Source organism: Carettochelys insculpta, chromosome 32, assembly GCF_033958435.1.
Source record: "Carettochelys insculpta isolate YL-2023 chromosome 32, ASM3395843v1, whole genome shotgun sequence".
Taxonomy (NCBI): domain Eukaryota; kingdom Metazoa; phylum Chordata; order Testudines; family Carettochelyidae; genus Carettochelys; species Carettochelys insculpta.
Genome location: NC_134168.1, coordinates 580,675 through 581,999, shown reverse-complemented (window position 1 = coordinate 581,999; position 1,325 = coordinate 580,675). Strand labels below are relative to the sequence as shown.

Sequence of the window (1,325 nt, the reverse complement as noted above, 5' to 3'; positions counted from 1 at the left end):
AAGAGATCCCTCTCCTGACCTCCATTTCCATCCTTTCAAAAAGAGAGTCCAGAGCCACCATTCCTGTCCAGCCTGGCTAACAGCCACTGACGGACCCAGCTACCATGAATTTATCTAGTTCTTTTTTGAACAATGTTCAAGTCCCGGTCTTCACAAGCTCCTCTGGCCAGGAGCTTCACAGGCCGACCCCGTGCGGGGACAAGAAAAATCTTCCTTTTGTTAGTTTTAAACCTGCAACCCATTAATTTCATTTGGTGAACCCCAGTTCTTCTGTCATGGGAAAAATTAAATAACTTTCCAATAATATCTTAATTTAATAATTCCTGAGGTTAATCGTTCTTTTTTTCTCAGTCACCAGATACATCACACAAGGAATGGTAGAGGTGGAAACCTACAGGCAACTCATGAAGGAAAGAGAAGTGGAAAACCAAACCGTTACAGAATTCATCCTTTTGGGATTTGGAAATCTCCCTGAATGGCAAATCCTTTTCTTCCTCCTGTTTCTAGTGATCTATGTGCTCACCGTGATGGCAAATCTGCTCATAGTGTCTCTAGTTCTGGTTGATCAGCACCTTCACACCCCCATGTACTACTTCCTGTGGAACTTGTCCTCCCTGGAGATCGGTTGCTCCTCGGCCATCCTGCCCAGGCTGCTGGCCAGTCTCTGGACTGGAGACAGAAGCATTTCCGTGACCGGCTGCCTTGTGCAGCTTTATTGGTTTGGTTTCCTAGTGACGGCTGAGTGCCGTCTGCTAGCTGCGATGTCTTACGACCGATACTTAGCGATCTGTCAACCCCTGCACTACGCAATCCTTATGAGTGGCAGGCTCTGTGTGCAGCTAGTAGCCGGATTCTTGCTGACTTCGTTCCTAATTCTCACCACATTAGTCTCCCTTATGTCAAAATTAGCCTTCTGTGGCCCTAATGAAATTGATCATTTTTTTTGTGACCTCATGCCAGTGATAAAACTGTCCTGTAGTAACACCAGCCTGATTACCCTGGTGATCCTCATTTTCTCTTCCATAGACACAGTCCCCCCATTTCTGTTGACTCTGATATCTTACTTTTGCATCATCTCCACCATCCTGAGGATCCCTTCCACTGCTGGGAAGAAAAAGGCCTTTTCCACCTGCTCCTCCCACCTCATTGTGGTGATGCTTTTCTATGGGATTCTAATAACAGTCTACATGTTACCAAACGCCAGTGCCCTGATAGCCCCAAACAAAGTGTTTTCTGTCTTCTACACTGTCCTCACCCCCCTCCTCAATCCCCTCATATACAGCCTGAGAAATAAAGACGTCAAGGAGGCCTTGGGAAGAGCTTGA

At 46.4% G+C, this 1,325-nt stretch overlaps 1 protein-coding gene across 1 annotated transcript; it reads left to right on the top strand.

Annotated features, from left to right (window-relative positions):
* Nucleotides 1-404: 404 nt before the first annotated feature.
* LOC142005002 (olfactory receptor 5AP2-like) lies at nt 405-1,325 on the top strand. Its single transcript, XM_074982678.1, has one exon. It carries the CDS (start codon nt 405-407, stop codon nt 1,323-1,325), a length of 921 nt encoding a protein of 306 aa, XP_074838779.1.